This window comes from Rattus norvegicus, chromosome 4 (genome assembly GCF_036323735.1).
Source record: "Rattus norvegicus strain BN/NHsdMcwi chromosome 4, GRCr8, whole genome shotgun sequence".
NCBI lineage: Eukaryota > Metazoa > Chordata > Mammalia > Rodentia > Muridae > Rattus > Rattus norvegicus.
In genome coordinates this window covers 156,785,049-156,802,485 of record NC_086022.1, presented here as the reverse complement: position 1 = coordinate 156,802,485, position 17,437 = coordinate 156,785,049, and the positions used below count along the sequence as shown (strand labels likewise).

General features: G+C 41.9%; 1 protein-coding gene across 2 annotated transcripts in view; it reads right to left on the bottom strand.

Annotated features, from left to right (window-relative positions):
• Positions 1-353: 353 nt before the first annotated feature.
• The window catches only part of Mug1 (murinoglobulin 1), a 53,782-nt gene continuing 36,698 nt past the window's right edge, over positions 354-17,437 (bottom strand). The window contains 14 exon segments of one of the 2 annotated variants that reach the window (NM_023103.1): positions 354-475; positions 788-829; positions 1,882-1,984; positions 2,823-2,891; positions 3,496-3,586; positions 3,831-3,958; positions 4,111-4,329; positions 5,672-5,895; positions 13,465-13,645; positions 14,435-14,509; positions 14,732-14,888; positions 15,944-16,031; positions 16,236-16,412; positions 16,677-16,760. In NM_023103.1, the coding sequence (NP_075591.1) occupies positions 459-475; positions 788-829; positions 1,882-1,984; positions 2,823-2,891; positions 3,496-3,586; positions 3,831-3,958; positions 4,111-4,329; positions 5,672-5,895; positions 13,465-13,645; positions 14,435-14,509; positions 14,732-14,888; positions 15,944-16,031; positions 16,236-16,412; positions 16,677-16,760 (1,655 nt within the window). In that variant the 3' untranslated portion in view covers positions 354-458. 2 annotated transcript variants of the gene reach the window in all.

Here is a 17,437-nt window from a genome sequence, read left to right as displayed (position 1 = left end):
CCTGGGTCACTCTTGAATTTCTGACAATCTTGTCTCATCCTCCAGAAATGCTCTGAATGCAAGCTGGAATCTGCATTTTGTGCCTTTAGTGTCGTCTTGTGTCACTAATACATCCATGGTCATTTTCCTATGGAGGTAAGGTTGCCACAGGGGTTGTCCATGTCTGGAGTTCTGTTTAATTGAAGCAGTTGCAGTGTTTCCCATGCTCACAATGCATGCTCTTCTGTTTAGAAGTCATCTCTGTTTATTCAAAATGTGGAGCATAGGGCAAAACGCTAACTGAACAAGGAGTAAATTTGGATTAAGTGGAGAAATAATCACAGATAGAGACTCGCTAGAATTATTATTTATTTACCAAGATTGTTCAGTATTTGTATTTCAGAGACAAACACAAATCACCACCTTGAAAGTTCTCTGGTTTGGGGATTCCAGCAATGCCTTGTCCACAGATATGAGTTTCAAACATTTTGTTTGTCTGTATGGGGAGAAGAGAAAACAGCATGTGATGAGTATAATGTCATTGGGTAAAGGCAGCAAGGTTCTCTGCTGGACAGCAAACTGGCCAAGGTGCAGAATGGGATCCGTCAGATTTTCTACCATAAGCTACCATACATGTTTGTTGAGATGTTAACAGGAGTCTCCTAGGGTTAGTACACCAATCCAAAGGTGCACATTTCTGTGCTTTTGATCAGTGAGAATTGTCTGAGCTCATCTAACAAAAGTTTGGGATAGTTTTGAAGTGAAGGAGGTCAGAGGAAGGCTTGTGCAAGGAGTGCTAGGTGCTTACCTGAGCTGCAGGGGCTGCTGTATTCAGCAAAAGCCACTTCATCTGAAAGACATGGAGTTAGAACTTGAGAAGCGGAGTTTTTGGGAGAGGAGTGTGTGGCGGGACAGGTAGGTGGAGGGAGGGGTGTGTGGAGGGTAGGTGATGTGTTGGGACTGACCACTTTCCTCAATCAGAACCTGGGTGATGGCTAAAACATCATTTCTCTAGAGATATCAGACCAACCAAAGGAGGGAACATCTCCCCTAGATGCAACTGGCTGGCATTTTTATCCTGGGCCAGCAAGTTGGCTCAGTGGGGAAAGGTGCTTGCTGCCAAGCCTTATGCCCTCAGTGAGGTCAGTCTTCAGGATCCGCAAGGCAGAAGGAGAGAGCCCATTTTAGCGAAATGACCAGGTGACCTCCACAAACACTGTGATGTGCCCGCCTCTCACAATATAAACAAACAAACACAACAACAGTGGAGTCATTTACCCTGTGGAGAAATCAAACACTTCTCCTACAGTGTTTGAGCAGAGGACTAGCTGTGATCCTTGAAGACATAGGTCCTTTCTGATTCCATTCTATGTTCCTCTTTTCCTTCACTATTTCTTGAATTCTTCTAGTCTGAAACATTTGGTTTATATCTCTTCCCTTAACAGAAAGCCCTCCATTTAGTTCCCTCTGGCGTTGTGCTCCTTCTTTGGTCACCACTAAGCACAAGGGCTCCAATTCCCTCTCACCTTTATATTTCCACTCTAATTATCTGTACATTTCTTCCTCTTCCCATTGCTGCATTTATAAGATTTGTGTGTCTTTCAACCTATAACCCCCACTTTGTAAAGTGTTTGGTCCCACATGATTACCTGGAGAAACAGGAACAAGGCATGAGTGGCTGAATAAACTGAAATTTTATAAATTGTTGTCTGGCCTGCATATGTCATTGTCTGAAAATCAATTGTTTTTACTAGTGGGTGTGATTGCGTATGTCTGTAATATTAGCATCTGGAGGCTGAGTCAAGAGGACTAAGAATTTGGGTCAGCCTGGGTTATGTAGTGAGAAAGTATAAAAAAATAAATAAATAAAACAACAAGCTTCTTTAGGGTCATCTCGCTGACCTGTCTCATAGTAGTCATACACTTTCACAATGGCAGGCTGCAGGTTCTTTACTGGGATGTCTTGTTGAATGATGAAGGAGAAGGACAGTGTCTGATTGGTTACCTGGGAAAGAGAGAAAAATGATCCAGACTCACAAAAGGGGCCAGTGTTTTTCCTCAGCCTGACTGACTTATGTGTTGGGTAGCATTTGCTCTCACACTCACTGTGTTCCTTAACTGCCCACCTACGTGGATGCTGAGATAGGTTTTAGAGTGGGGGTGGGAGGAACTGAAGTACAGGTTCCTGGGACTATGTGAAGGTTTTCCAGTCTATTAAACCATTCCAAAAATCCATATTCCTCCTTTGATATTTGATTTTGTCCATTGTGAGAGTTAACCTTTTGACTTGCTGACTTGGGACCCAAAGCTAAGTCCCAGGAAAGCCAGCAATGAAGAAACAAGACTTAAAGATTTGTTTTACTACTACTACTACTACTACTACTACTACTACTACTACTACTACTACTACTGTTGTTCTGTGTGTGTGTGTGTGTGTGTGTGTGTGTGTGTGTGTGTTGTATTTCTGTACTGATGGAGCCTAGAGGAGGGAATCAGATTCCCTGGAACTGAAGTTATAGGGAGTGTGAATTGGGTTGGCTTCAGGGAACTGAATTCTGATCTTCTGCAAGAGCAGTAAGTGCCCTTAACTGCTGAATCAGGTCTCCAGGCCAGAGAGAAAGAATTCACAGCATCATCTAGTAGGAGAGAACATGCCTCTAACTCAATTAGAATTGCTAATTCCTTTAGAATTATTTCTCTTCTGCTATGTGCTTCACACATAGATTCACAAGAAATATTCCCCACCTAGGCATGTATAGGAAGGCGGGAAGGACCCTCACCTGACCCACATAGATCAAGGACTGCTGCCTCGGCAGATCTAGGGAAGCAGGAAGGAATTGTACCTGGTCCAAATATAACAGGACGTTGTTGGTGGTCACTTCTGTTCTGCTTACGTGCTCTAATCTTTCAAGCTGAAAATGAGAGAAAACCCCGAATTACTGAAAAAACCTTGGGGGGTGAGGAAGATAAATGAACTGTGGGGTGGTGGATGATAAACAGGTAATGTTATTGAATTCATTTAAATGAATGGGAAGAAACTTTCTCAATAAAATGAAAATATATTTAGAAATTGTGACTACTACTCTACTGAAGGCCTGGCTGAATATGAGTGATAGGCTTTTTGACTTTTGTTTGAACATTAAAAATAGTCACCCATCTGGTAGTACCTACCCCATATTCAATGTGCTGTTATCAACCTTAGTTTTTTGTCAATTTTCATTGTTCTTAAACTACACCTGCAATTTGGCCATTTAATAATATTTTCCCACGAATCATTGAGCAGGTTCATCACAATTTAAAAGTTATCGTTAGATAGATTGTAGACTCAGTGAACTCAGATCTCTTTCTTATGTTTCTTGTGCTGGCTGCTATCACAGTCCATACCTACACCAGCATTTTGACAAAACCCAAGTGTGTTAAATTAACGGCTTTGACATGGGTTGACGTAATCATGACGGTATTGGTAGGCTCCTAGTCTGAGGATACAGGGAACACAAACATCTCGTCTCTGCCTACCTTCTTCACTGTTGGTTTCAATGGGATGAAACCAGAGAGCATCTTCACATCAGCAATCACCATGTTGGAGGCTGGACGGCTCCCCGTGTAACTACAGACCAAAGAAGTGCACAGGAGGAGTCATTTTACAATTCCTCATTGTTCACTTTGCTGAAGCCCAGTATTTTTAATCATTTATTTTTACAGGCAAAAACAACTGTTAATGAAGAGACCCACTTTAGGTATCTTTGAACCCGTTCCATGAAGAGTGTGAGGAAGACAGCCCTATAGTAGCTGAGAGACAGAGACAGAGATAGATGCTCATACAGAGACAGAGACACATGCCTATCTCATACCTGATTTCTAGTGAGATCTGGAAGCTGTTCTGGCCTTTGGGGTTGTTACAAGTCAGGGGTACTGTCTGCACCTTTAGAGCAAATGCAGGCTGCTGCTTCTCCAAGGGCATGTTGTATCTCAGCGTGGTCTGATAAGTAGTGAACAGAAATACATCACCTCCATTGCACTGAGTCCTTGGATCAATTTTCCCCAATTTGAGCATAGTGTGTGCAAAGTCAGACTTTCCATTTTGGGGAAGGAGGCTCACAGCCACATACCCACAACTTCCCAGCATCTTACCTGAGCATACACACATCCTTCCCCTGACACACTGACGGTATAGTTCCCAGGAATGTCTGGTAATGAGACCTGCTGCAGTAACAGGCGATTACTGTTGTCTACTTGGAACTTTTGGGAAAATGACCCTGAAGATTGAATGGTCACCAAAGGAGTTTTCTGGCTTTTGGAAAAAGTAGCTGCTCCGTATTTGGACAGAGCATCAAGGGCCACCACAGTGTCCTGGCAGGAATGAATGAAAACGTTCAGGATAGCATCCATTTGGAAGGCCTTGAGCTCTTCCCAAAGTTTGCTCTAGCTGTGACAAACTGTCATGAAACTCCTGTCTCTAATTACTTGAGCTCTAGACTTTATTTCAGGCTTTAGTATAGAAACATTTAAGAGTCAAAAACTTCCCCATGGTTTTCCTACTTAGAGTATCCTGCCATATGCAAATCCTCCCTAGCCAGCAGAAAATATGAATACGGATTAGATTTTCCTCCCAGCATTCTTGTTTTTTTCCTTTGTTCCCAACTCCCAGGGTTACCCTCTCCATCTTCCCACAAAATCATGTCCCTTCCCTCATTGACAAACTTGCTTCTGCACTTGCTGAGCAATGAAGGCAGCATGGCCATGTGCCTGTCCTGGTTCAGTCTGATCACATAGAAAAAGCCACGAACTAGTGTTGTCCTTCACTGCCTTGCTCCTCAGTGGGATACTCTGGTCATGTGTCCTCCAGGCTCCAGAAAGGATCTCTCTCACACGATCCTTTCTTATCCTAAGAGAACTTAACCTGAGAACAGGGCCCAGCAAGAGAGCAGAAACATGAAGCAAGGACTTTATGATCACAACAGGGATGTCTAGTGAAAGGAAAGAGGAAAAGAACTGAACTGCAGAGCAGGGTGGCTAGTATCACATTAGTTTTCTTTCCAATACATTGTACTTATCCTTTAGAGGACCCTGCCATCTCACTATTAACTCTGCCATGGTGCCAGAATAACTGCAGCATGGATTATAGTCATTGTGGCAGATGTGTTTGGAGGTGGAGATGTTATTACCTCAGGACAGCCCTGGTGGTTCCCAAGTATCAAGAGGTAGCAGAACCTCCTGCCAGCTTGGAGAGAAGCCAAGAGTGATCTATCCCACATAAGATTAGGAGGGCCTATCAGGAGAAGGGAAACAGCTGTACCTAAGGTCAGTAGGGCAGCAGACATGTCGGTTTGGTCTTGGGTCTCCGTATGCTGTTCTAGGGTGAAGGAGCTATGTCTAGGGTGAGGGAACTATGCCTAGGATTCTGGATAATCCAGGATTTTGTCCACTGTTTTATATTAAGGATTGGATCTGGGTTAGGAAGTTCTCAGAAACATAGGCCTGTTTCCCTAATCCTGGTATCAAGAGAACTCCTGTGGCTGGGAACAGGAACGAGGGCAATTTATTGCTAGATTCTATCATCCCTCACTTCCTATAGACACAAAATATCCAAGAGTAACATTTCCTTGTTCTCTTCTCTTCACCTTTTTATGGTTCCTGTGTCTCTTGTTCAAATTCCCTAATCCCATGTGGACTCTGAAGGAAAACCACTGACCTGTGTGGAGGAGAAGCCGCCATGGGAATTCTGCTGCTTTGTGAGCCACTTGATGGTGCCCATTGACAAAGCCAGGTCCTCAGGGGATGGGGCTGGCTGGGCAGTGAGGCGAGCTAAGACGACATAGGCACTCATCTCTACTTCAGCAGAGGAAGCCTGGGGTGTGTACAGATAACCCTCTGATTTTGTGGGTTTCTGAGGTCTTTCCCAGTGGATGGAGTTGTCTTAGGGTAAAAAGAGAGAGAAAATTAAAAGTCTGAATGGAGAATGATTGCATGACAGTATTTAGAAAGAAGGACCCGTAAAAGGTTGTAGAAGGTTTTAAAGTTTTCACTCACAATACACCCAGGTTTACTAATTTACTGTAAAAGTCTGCAGTTGGTGTGGATGGGTCATGATTGAGAAAGACCATGGACAGAAATATTATGTTATTAACTAAATTAAGTCCTCAATAGAGCTCTAGGAGAGCTGTTGAAGAGACAAGAGCCAACACGTCTCTTTTACTCATTAATTCCCTCACACCCAAAAAAGGGTCACTTGTTCAGTGTTCAAACCAAATGACTTATTAAAGTTTCCCAGTGGGTTCGAAGTTTCAATGAAATAGCAGAACACTGAAGCATATTTCTTCTGTTTCTTCTTCATAGTCTTTGCTGCTCTGGATAGGAATACACGTAGCAGAGAGAAATGCTAAGCTTTGAGAATGGACTACCCAGGAGTGCACAAATCTTGAGGCTGCACGACAGAGTGCCACCTCTGCACACCTTGGCCCACATCAGTGGTCCAAGGAGAATCTGCACAGTGCCTCTGGACACAGGGATATAGGAACAGACAGCCGCTGGTACCTGCAGTTCTGGTCTGTGCCCAGGACCGAACTGAACTGGCCAAACAGCTCCCTGCACCCAAATTCCGTGCGGGAGAGAGCTGGACCCTCAGAAGTGTGGATACTCCTGAGAAGTCAGAGGAGAATACCCTCTGCCAACAGTCCAGACCCAAGAAGGAATCGCATAGTGCCAACTGTGCCCACGGGGTGCAAGGACATACAGGAGCAATCAGGGACAGGACCCTTTGATTCCTGCCAGCACCCAGAGAAGGAAGACTGTCTCCAGAAATGCTGCCACAGCTAGGAGCAGAGGTAAGACCTACTTTTCTGCTACCAAGTGACCTTCCTGGTGGATTCATGATACACAGAGGCAGAAGTCCTCTGGGTCAAGGTACTTCCTGTTTCTGGATCTGCCCGGAAGTGAGCAGATACCATTCCACAGTTCCCTGCACCCAAATCCCATGGGGGAGAGAGCTGGATCCTCAGAAATGTGGATAGTCCTGAGAAGTAAGAGGAGAATACTCTCTGCCAACAGTCCAGACCCAAGAGGGAATCACCTAGTGCCAATTGTGCTGGCGGGGTGCAAGGACCTACATGAGAAATCAGGGGCAGGATCCTTTGATTCCTGCCCACACCCAGAGGAGGAAGACAGACTCCAGGAGAACTGACACATCTGAAATCAGAGCCCCTGTTCTCAGGAAAGGCTGAAAGAAAACAGGAAAGCAGTTCTACAGGAGTGCTGACACAGAGGCCTACAGCAGGGTCAAGTCACTCTCAGAAACAGCAAGACAAGCAAACACCAGAGACAACCCAATGGCTAGAGGCAAGTGCAGGAAACTAAGCAACAGACACCAAGACTACTTGGCATCATCAGAGCCCAGTTCTCCCACCAAAGAAAATACTGGATATTCAAACACACCAGAAAAGCAAGATTTAGATTTAAAAATCACATTTTTTGATAATGATGGAGGAGTTTAAGAAAGACATAAAAAACTCCTTTAAAGAAATGCAGGAAAACACAAAAAAATAAATAGAAACCCTTAGAGAGGAAACACAAAAATCCCTGAAAGATTTACAGGAAAACACAGCCAAACAGATGAATGAATTGAAAATGGAAATAGAAACATGAAGAAAACACCAAGGGAGACAATTCTGGATATAGAAAACCAGAGGAAGTGACAAGGAGCTGTAGATACAAGCATCACCAACAGAATACAAGAGATAGAAAAGAGACTGTCAGGGGCAGAAGATACCATAGAAAACGTCGACATAACTGTCAAAGATAATGTAAAATGCAAAAAGTTCCTAGCCCAAAAGATACAGGAAATCTAGGACACAATGAGAAGATCAAACCTAAGGATAATAGGTATAGAAGAAAGTGAAGACTCCCAATTTAAAGGGCCAGCAAATATATTCAACAAAATTATTCAAGAAAACTTGCCTAGCCTAAAGAAAGAAATGCCCATAAATGTACAAGAAGCCTACAGAACTCCAAATACATTGGATCAGAAGAGAAATTCCTCCAGCCACATAATAGTTCATATTCACTAAATTCACAAAACAAAGAAAGAATATTAAAAGCAATAAGGGAAAAAGGTCAAGTGACATGTAAAGTCAGACCTATAAGAATCACACCAGATATCTCACCAGAGACTGTGGAAGCCAGAAGATTCTGGACAGATGTCATACAGACCCTAAGAGAACACAAATGCCAGCCCAGGTTACTGTATCCAGCAAAACTTTCAATTAACATAGATGGAGAAACCAAGATATTCCTTGACAAAACCAAATTTACACAATATCTTTCTACAAATCCAGCCTTACAAAGGATAATAGATGAAAACTCCAACACAAGTAGAGAAACTACACCATATAGAAATCAGGAACAGAATGTCCTTGCAATGAAACCAAAAGAAAGACAAACAAACATAATTCCACTTCTAACAATGAAAATAACAGAAAGTGACAATCACTATTCCTTATTATCTCTCAAGGTCAATGGACTCAATTCCCCAATAAAAAGACATAGACTAACAGACTGGATACGTAAAGAGGAACCAGCATTTTGCTGCATGCAGGAGACAAATCTTAGAGACAAAGACAGACACTATCTCAGAGTAAATGGCTGGAAAACAACTTTCCAAGCAAATGTCCTGAAGAAAGAAGCTGGAGTTGCCATTCTAATATGAAATAAAATTGACTTTCAACCAAAAGTCATTAAAAAGGATAAGGAAGGACACTTCATATTCATCAAAGGAAAAATCCACCAAGATGAACTCTCAATCATAAATATCTATGCACCAAATGCAAGGGCACCTATATTCATAAAAGAAACCTAACTAAAGCTCAAACCACACATTGCACATCATACAATAATAGTAGAGAATTTCAACACCCCACTCTCATCACTAGACAGACCATAGAAACAGAAATTAAACAGAGACATAGAGAAACTACTAGAAGTTATGAACCAAATGGATTTTACAGACATTTATAGAACATTCCATCCTAAAACAAAAAGATATACCTTCTTCTCAGCACCTCATGGAACCTTCTCCAAAATTGACCATGTAACCAGTCATAAAACAGGCCTCAACAGATACAAGAAGATAGAAATAATTCCATGCATCCTATCCGATCACCACACTCTAAAACTGGTCTTCAATAAAAACAATAATGACAGAAAGCCCACATATACATGGAAGTTGAATAATGTTCTACTCAATGACAACTGGGTCAAGGAAGAAATAAAGAAAGAAATTAAAGACTTCTTAGAATTTAACAAAAATGAAGATACTGCATTCTAAAACTTATGGGACACAATGAAAGCTCTACTAAGAGGAAAATTCATAGATCTGAGTGCCTGCAAAAAGAAAGAGGAGAGAGCATATGTCAGCAGCTTGACAGCACACCTAAATGCTCTAGAACAAAAAGTAATAAATAAACCCAAGAGGAGTAGAAGGCAGGAAATAATCAAACTCAGAGGTGAAATCAACCAAGTAGAAATGAAAAGGACTATAAAAAAAATCAACATAACCAGGATTACACAAAGAATCAAAGAAACCAGGAGCTAGTTCTTTGAGAAAATCAACAAGATAGATAAACACTTAGCCAGACTAACCAGAGGTCACAGAGAGTGTATTCCAATTAACAAAATCAGAAATGAAAAGGGAGACATAACAACAGAATCTGAAGAAATTAAAAAAAAATCATCAGATCCTACTACAAAAGCCTATATTCAACAAAACTGGAAAATATGGAGGACATGGACAATTGTCTAGACAGATACCAGGTATCAAAGTTAAATCAGGAACAAATACAACATCTAAACAACCCCATAACTTCTAAAGAAATAGAAGTAATTATTAAAAGTCTCCCAACCAAAAAGAGCCCAGGTCCAAATGGGTTCAGTGCAGAATTCTATCAGACCTTCATAGAAGACCTCATACCAATACTGTTGAAATTATTTCATAAAACAGAAACAGATGGAGCACTACAGAATTCCTTCTATGAAGCCACAATTACTCTTATACTGAAACCACACGAAGATCCAACAAAGAAATAGAACTTCAGACCAATTTCACTCATGAATACTGATGCAAAAATACTCAATAAAATTCTTGCAAACCAAATACAAGAACACATCAAAATGATCTTCCATCATGATCAAGTAGGCTTCATACCAGGGATGCAGGGATGGTTTAATATATAAAAATCAGTCAATGTAATCCACTATATAAACAAAGTCAAAGATAAGAACTACGTGATCACCTCATTAGATGCTGAGAAAGCATTTGACAAAATTCAACACCCTTTCATGATAAAAGTCATGGAAAGATCAGGAATTCAAGGCCCATACCTAAACATAGTAAAAGCAATATACAGCAAACCAATAGGTAACATCAAAGTAAATGGAGAGAAACTTGAAGCAATCCCACTAAAATCAGGGACTAGACAATGCTGCTCACTCTCTCTCTACTTATTCAATATAGTACTCAAAGTCCTAGCCAGAGCAATGAGACAGCCAAAGGAGGTCAAAGGGTACAAATTGGAAGGGAAGAAATCAAAATGTCACTATTTGCAGATGATATGATACTGTACTTAAATGACCCCAAACGTTACACCAGAGAACTTCTTAACCTGAAAAACAGCTTCAGCAAAATGTCTGGGTATAAAATTAACTCAAACAAATCAGAAGCCTTCCTCTACACACAGGGTAAACAGGCTGACGAAGAAATCAAGGAAATGACACCCTTCACAATAGTCCCAAATTACATAAAATATCTTGGTGTGACTTTAACCAAGCAAGTGAAAGATCTGTATGATAAGAACTTCAAGTCTCTGAAGAAAGAAATTGAGGAAGATCTCAGAAGATGGAAAGATCTTCCATGCTCATGGATTGGAAGGATTAATATAGTAAGATGGCCATTCTGCCAAAAACAATCTACATATTCAATGCAATCCCCACCAAAATTCTTACTCAATTTTTTATAGAGATAGAACAATTTGTAAATTCATTTGGAATAAAAAAATTTAAGATAGCAAAAACTATACTCAACAATAGAAGAACTTCTGAGGGAATCATCATCCCTGACTTCAGACAGTATTACAGACCAATAGTCATAAAAACTGTATGGTATTGGTACAGAGACAGGCAGATCAGTGGAACAGAACTGAAGACCCAGAAATGAACCCACACACCTATAGTCACTTGATCTTTGACGAAGGTGCTAAAACCATCCAATGGAAGAAAGATAGAATTTTCAACAAATGGTGCTGGTTCAACTGGAGGTCAGCATGTAGAAAAATGCAAATCGATCCATTCTTATCACCATGTACACAGCTTAAGTCCATGTGGATCAAGGACCTCCATATCAAACCAGATACACTCAAACTAGTAGAAGAAAAAATGGGAAAGAGTCTCGAACACATGGGCACTGGGGAAAATTTCCTGAACAAAACACCAATGGCTCATGCTCTAAGATCAAGAATCAACAAATTGGACCTCATAAAACTGCAAAGCTTCTGTAAGACAAAAGACACTGTCATTAGGACAAAATTGCAAGCAACAGATTGGGAAAAGATCTTTACCATTCTTACATCTGATAGAGGGCTAATATCCAAAATATACAAAGAACTCAAGAAGTTAGCCTCCAGAGAGTCAAAGAAGCCTATTAAAATAGGGTAGAGAGTTAAACCAAACATTCTCAGCTGAGGATTATCAAATGGCCAAAAAGTGCCTAAAGAAATGTTTAATATCCTTAGTCATCAGGGAAATGCAAATCAAAACAACACTGAGATTCCACCTCACACCAGTCAGAATAGCTAATATATAACTTGTGACAGCAGATGCTGGCAAGGATGTGGAGAAAAAGTAACATTCCTACATTGTTGGTGGGATTTCAAACTGGTACAACCACTCTGGAAATCAGTCTGGAGGTTCCTCAGAAAATTGGACATTCCACTACCTGAGGACCCAGCTATACCTCTCTTGGGCACATACCCAAATGATGCTCCAACATTCAACAAAGACACATGCTCCACTATGTTTGTAGCAGCCTTATTTACAATAGCCAGAAGCTGGAAAGAAACCAAATTCCCTTCAACAGAGGAATGGATACAGAAAATGTGGTACATCTACACAATGGATTACTACTTAGCTATAAAAAACAATGGCTTCATGAAATTCATAGGCAAATGGAATGAACTAGAAAATATCATCTTGAGTGAGGTAACTCAAGCACAGAAAAACACACTTGATGTGCACTCATTGATAAGTGGATATTAGCCAAAATCCTCGAATTACCCAAGATGCAATCCACAGACCACAGAAAGCTCAAGAAAAAGGATGACCAAAATGCGGATGCTCCCCCTCCTCTTAAAAGGGGTAAAAAATCCATAGGAGGGGATATGGAAGCAAAGTTTAGAGCAGCAACCCAAGGAATGGCCATTCAGAGCCTGACCCACACCTGGCCCATATATATACAACCACCAAAACCAGATAAGATTGATGAAGCCAGAAAATGCATGCTGAAAGGAACTGGATATAGATCTCTCCTGAGAGATACATCCAGAGCATGTCCAATACAGAGGTCAATGCTATCAGCAAACCACCAAACTGAGAATAGTAGCCCCTTTGGGGGAATTAGAGGAAGTATTGAAAGAGTTGAAGGAACTTGCAACCCCATAAAAACAACAATGCCAACCAACCAGAGCTTCCAGGGACTAAACCACTACCAAAAGACTGTACATGGACTGACCCAGGGCTACAACTGCCTTCCCTTCCCTTGTTGGGGCACCAGGGGAAGGGGAAGCCCTTGGTCTTCCTAGGGTTGGAACCCCAGTGGAGGGAGATATGGGGGGGCAATAAGGGGGATGTATAGGAGGAATACCCGTCTGGGGGAGTGGAGTGAATGGGGTCTTATGGACAGGAAACTGGGAAGGTGAATAATGTTTGAATTGTAAGTAAGGAAATATAATCTAAGAAAAATTTTTTAAAAATCCTTATTTTTCAGATACTCTTTTAAAGTGTCAAGGATCCATGTAAAATGGCAGTTCTATCATAATTCACTGAGCAGCAGTGAAAGATTTTACTAAAGAGTGACTTTCCTTCTTGGTCTTAGCAACAATTTAGAAACTTTGGCCTTCTTTAGTTCTAAAACATTATAAAAATAAACTTCTTTTCACAAAAGGAAAAAAAGCTAAGCTTAACTGTCTTAGTAAGACAGTAAGACCTGTGTGCATTCTACTGTGATATTATATTTGTTGGTTTTGGTCACACTATGAGCAGATGCCAAACAGAAGGCTTTTGTAGAGAAGGAAAAGTCATTTGGTAATGGGGAAGTCCAAGGAGGAACCTCAGTGTGCCATAGAGCTGGGACTAAAATGTAATGCTGTATCCATTCTCCATGTGCTCCCCTGTTTTCTTTCATGGGGGCTGGATGGAGACAAACTTGAGAACACACATTCTTACCTTCCCTTATAGCTTCCTTATCAAGGGATTTCAGGATTTCGTTTCTCTTTTCCTGGTTTCCCGCAAGAGCGAAAGCATAGGCCATCAGTGTCTTGGTGTACACAAAGCTGCCATTTCTTCCTTGCTCTATGGTCTCCCAAGATGCCTCTAGGCAGCCCAGGGCTTTGGAGACAACAGGATCCTGTTGGCAGAAAAAGAAAAACTGAGCTATTTGGGAAAAAAATGGTCCTAGAAGATCGAGGACAAATATGGAGGCTAGTGTGTTTACAATTTTCAAATTAATCTTCCCTCCCCTCTCCTCCCATCCTTCTCCTCCTTCCTTTCCACCTCCCTAGTATCTCTCTATCCCTCCCTCCCTTTACCCTCCCAATTCTTCTCCATGCATCTCTCTCCCTTCCTTTTTCCTTCCCTTCCTCCCTTATTTGCTCCTCTCTCTCTGTATCTCTCTGTCTCTTTCTCTATCTCTCTCTGTCTGCCTCTCTCTGTGTGTCCTCCCTCCATCTCCTCCCTCCCTTTTCTTCCCTCCCTCCATCCTCCCCATTCTTTCTCCCTCTTTCTCCTTCCCTCTCCCTCCCTCCCCTTCTTCCTCCCTCTCTTTCTCCTTCCTTCTCTTTCCATCCCTTCCTTTCGCCCTCCCTTTCCTCCTTTCCTTCTTCCATTCCGCCTTTCCTATCTTCTTCCTGTCATTGATTATCTGTCTACTTCTCTGCTATCTTTTGTGAGCCATTCCTTTTTATAAACTATGTTCTATATAAGATACAGACGAATAGGGACAGTATCAGAGGCTGTGATTTCAGGTTGATTTTTTTGGAACATATCCAGGATTTTGTTGAGTAAGTGGATGCTTATTAATGAAATCTGACAAGTGCAAAGCATTGTAAAAAAGGAAAGCTTCCTCTTGGCTTTAGAAAGGATAGGAAGTCACAGGCTTTGTACCACTTTGGATGCTGGAAAGCAGTGTGGCACCTACCGTGTCTGGGAGTGAACTTTCCAGAAGGGCCATGGTTATATAGGCAGAGAGGGTGATTTCATCATCGACTCCCCCCTGCAAACAACAAAGGAGAGTAATCAGCAGAAAATACAGCAAGCAAGATGTCTTCTCCTCTCATGGCCAATCCAAGTATTCAATGGAAGTTCCCATTCACATCCCCATTATGAAAAAGTACATCCCAACCTAGAGGCTTATTCCTCCCCATCGTAAGTAGTAGGACCTGACCTTGAGGAGTTATTAGGCCACCATGCTTATAAGCACTTCAGAAAAGATCACCTTCATGGCATTGTTGAACAGTGATCCGGAGCTCCTGAAGCAGCCACTGTCCTTCTGCTGCTTGGAGAGCCAGGTGAAGGCGTCGGTGATGTGTGATTCGTCGATGAAGATGAAGGCTCGAGCTTGGGCAAAAGACTTGAGCACAAAGGCTGTGAGCCTGATGGGGGAGGGGGAGTGTGGAGATGAAACCTTTGTTCTGAGGCAGCATCTCCACACATGTGTTTCCAGGGGCCAGGTTCACACTCATGAGCAATCAGTCTAAGTGTCTCTGAGCAGGACAGCTGGACAGTGTCTCTGGCTACTCCCAAGTGGTCTAACGTTCCTTGGTCCACTTGGATGGAGACGCACTAGGTGTGGTTTCAGGTGCTTCCTGCTTCCTTTCTCATTGCTCCTATATTGCGCCCTCTGGTGTTTCTCTAACACATCTGCATGCTTATCCTAGGCTTCCCCTCACTTCCTATGATTTCCTTTTGTAGAAAGAAGAATCTCCTTTCCTAAAAGCCAAAGCCATATGTTTTGTGCTTCAAAAAATTAGGTCCTTTTCTTGGTTTATCTCCAGTTTATGCCAGTCACTTTTTCCTTTGTCACCTGTTGGTTGGTTGGTTGTCTGTGTGTTTTATCTCACTAACACTGTCCTTTTGTTCTGTTTTGCTTTTGGGTTTGTTTTTAGGTGAGTAATTTTTTTAAAAAAAAATTTATTATTTTATGTGAACACACTGTCGCTTTCTTCAGACACACCAGAAGAGGGCACCAGATCTCATTACAGATGGTTGTGAGCCACCATGTGGTTGGTTACTGGGCATTGAACTCAGGGTTTCTAGTAGAGCAGTCAGTGCTCTTAACCACTGAGCCACCTCTCTAGCCGTCAATAATACATTCTTATGCAATGCAAGGTTGCATGAAGACTGGCAAGAGGTTTTCAAGTCTGAGTTATGAGCATCTTTGAATGTTCAGTAAAATGTAGCCAGGCACTTATTGATGAACAATTTTAGAAAGAAATGAAAAATTCGGCTTACCAAAGCCACTAAAGCATATGGTGCAGAGTCAAAGGCTCAAAACAATCTTAGTTCTGCAATTCATGATTTGCACTACCTCACACATGTTCCTCCCAGGCCCAGGCATCCTCTAGACTCCCATGAAATAAGATGCATGTTGAGCTGCCGTGAGGAACAAGAATTGAACAAGGGCAAGCATACAGTGGACTCCTCTTACCAAGTGTTTCCTTGACCCTGGCCATTGTGATCCCCAAAAGCACTGTAGGAGCCATCTTTGTGTTTGTAGTTCAGTTCTCTCTGATAACCTGGAAGAGAACGCTTTGGATGTGTTCTAAGGAAACGATTACGGCAGAGACTTGCAGGTTGTAAATCTGAAGTCAGAGATACCCTCACATACCCTGGCTTATAGGACTGACCAAGAACACTGCTCAGCTCTCCCATCCAATGCTCAGCCCATTTGTAGAGAGAATGTTTACAAGAACAAGGCAGAGTTTCTGAGACTTACTGACCAGCTCTGAGGTAACCAAGGGCCTTGGACTTGATCTTCTCTGTCAGCTGTTGAGTTTCATTCAGATATTTCAGAACATAGATGTTTGGAGCAAAAAGGACCATGTTCTGCTCCCCACAGCCATAGGGCATTTGGATAAGATTTTGTGTGTTTTTTATGGCTGAACTCAAGATATCACCTGGAATTGAGAGGGTGGGACATCAGAATAGCCATTATCTTTAAGAACAAAGTAATGTCTTTATTAGAATCACTTCTCAGTGATGTGAAGGCGTTTTATGGGTGACATGTTTTGGATCCCAGGGGATATTGAGGGGATAAAGTCAGAAGAAGGTTGTGAAAGAGATCAAGGGTAGTAGTTTGAAAGCTATATTTGAAATCATGGTGGGGGCAGGGCAGTGGTAGTGACAATTGTTCCAAGTCCTTCAGAGATGGATTGACTCACCCATCACAGAGAAATGTGCTCTGGCTGAATCTTTCACTACTGTTGGTGGAAGCAGCAGAGACAATGTTTCTGACAGCTCAGCATCTTAATAAACAAAACAGACAGGTAGATGATCATCTCTGTTCTCTGCATATCTAAAGTGCCCTAAGATCAGTGGCTTCAAAACTGTGCCCTAAGCTTTGAGTTCTTGTCACCATAGAAAAATGATCTTGAGGTTAAATATCAGAAATCGACATTCCCTGGTACCACTGCCTTGTCAAACTCCACCCTCTTCCCCTTTATCACCTATTGCTTTGAAGCGCAGCATCTGTCCAAAACGGAACGTCTGAGGCTCTGTGACCTGTGTTACGCTACTTCTGTCAAAACCCTAATTAGTTATTTAAATAGACACATGAAAATGTGTTATTTATTGAATTTTGGTTTAGGAACATCCTCTCTCTCTCTCTCTCTCTCTCTCTCTCTCTCTTACGTGCGCACGTGTGTGTGTTTGTGTGTGTGTGTGTGTGTGTGTGTGTGTGTGTGTGTGTGTGTGTGTCTGTGTGTCTGTGTGTGTGTGAACTTTGCCATAAGTTGTGTTTTCTGGGAATGGGGAACGTCAATTGGGAAAATCCTCCATGACACTAGGCTGCAAGCCCATCTTGAAGCTTTTTTTTCTTTTAATGAATAATAGATGTGAGAGGTCCTGGCCCGGTGTGCACCATCTGTGCTATATTAAGAAAGCAAACTGAGCCAGAGCAGAGCAAGCTAGGCTGTTGCATCCC